We start from the raw sequence: 644 nt of genomic DNA, 5'->3' as shown, positions 1-644 counted from the left end.
ACGCCTCGTCAGCCACCTCGCGCATCGACGCGCTGTCGCGCTCCAGCTCTGCGGCAAGCAGGCGGGGACAGGGGGCCAGGATGAGGCTGGGGAGGGGCAGACGGAGGCTGGGGAGGGGCAGAGGCAGGCCTGGACGATGGGCCGCCGCTGCTGGCAGGCGCCCATCCATCGGGGTGCCGAAGGCAGCAGCAGGCGCGTGGCAGGGCGGGGAGAGCCAGCGGCGGCCGCCGCCGCACCTTGCACCACCAGGTTTGCAAAGTTGACCAGCAGCGCGTACATCTCCGCGCTGAAGCTGCGGCGCTTGAGGTCCACCACGCACAGCGTGCCGTACCGCATGCCGTCTACGGTACACGGGGGGGGGGGCGGCAGGGCGGGCATCCTGTGGCAGGGGCGCCTGGGCCCACATGGGGGCACATCCCAGCAAGGGCCGGGCAGCCCACCCGGTAACCAACCCCCCCCCGGCCAACCCGGCAACAACCCAAGCAAACGGCGGCGTGCGCGGCACCCACTCTTTCCCACCAACGGCGCCCCCGCGTAAAAATTTATTAAAGGGGGGCCCCCCCCCTACGGGTTGCCCCCAAACCCCGCATCCTCCCACCCATCCTCGGTGATCAACACTGCGGGGGGGGGGGGGGGGAAGGGGT

The 644-nt window shown here is 71.4% G+C and overlaps 2 protein-coding genes across 2 annotated transcripts in view; both read right to left on the bottom strand.

Moving 5' to 3' along the window:
- The window catches only part of CHLNCDRAFT_143747 (hypothetical protein), a gene marked incomplete at both ends in the record, with an annotated part of 2370 nt that extends 2034 nt beyond the window's left edge, over window positions 1-336 (bottom strand). Inside the window, one exon of the mRNA XM_005849077.1 lies at window positions 237-336. Within this exon, the coding sequence (XP_005849139.1) occupies window positions 237-336 (100 nt within the window). The remainder of the gene's footprint in view (window positions 1-236) is intronic.
- A 228-nt stretch (window positions 337-564) lies between these two features.
- CHLNCDRAFT_143746 (hypothetical protein) overlaps window positions 565-644 on the bottom strand; it is a gene marked incomplete at both ends in the record, with an annotated part of 1286 nt that continues 1206 nt past the window's right edge. Inside the window, one exon of the mRNA XM_005849076.1 lies at window positions 565-617. Coding sequence (XP_005849138.1) covers window positions 565-617 — 53 coding nt within the window. The remainder of the gene's footprint in view (window positions 618-644) is intronic.

Source organism: Chlorella variabilis (genome assembly GCF_000147415.1).
Source record: "Chlorella variabilis unplaced genomic scaffold CHLNCscaffold_6, whole genome shotgun sequence".
In the NCBI taxonomy this organism is placed as follows: Eukaryota; Viridiplantae; Chlorophyta; class Trebouxiophyceae; order Chlorellales; family Chlorellaceae; genus Chlorella; species Chlorella variabilis.
This window is presented reverse-complemented; position numbering and strand designations above follow the sequence as displayed.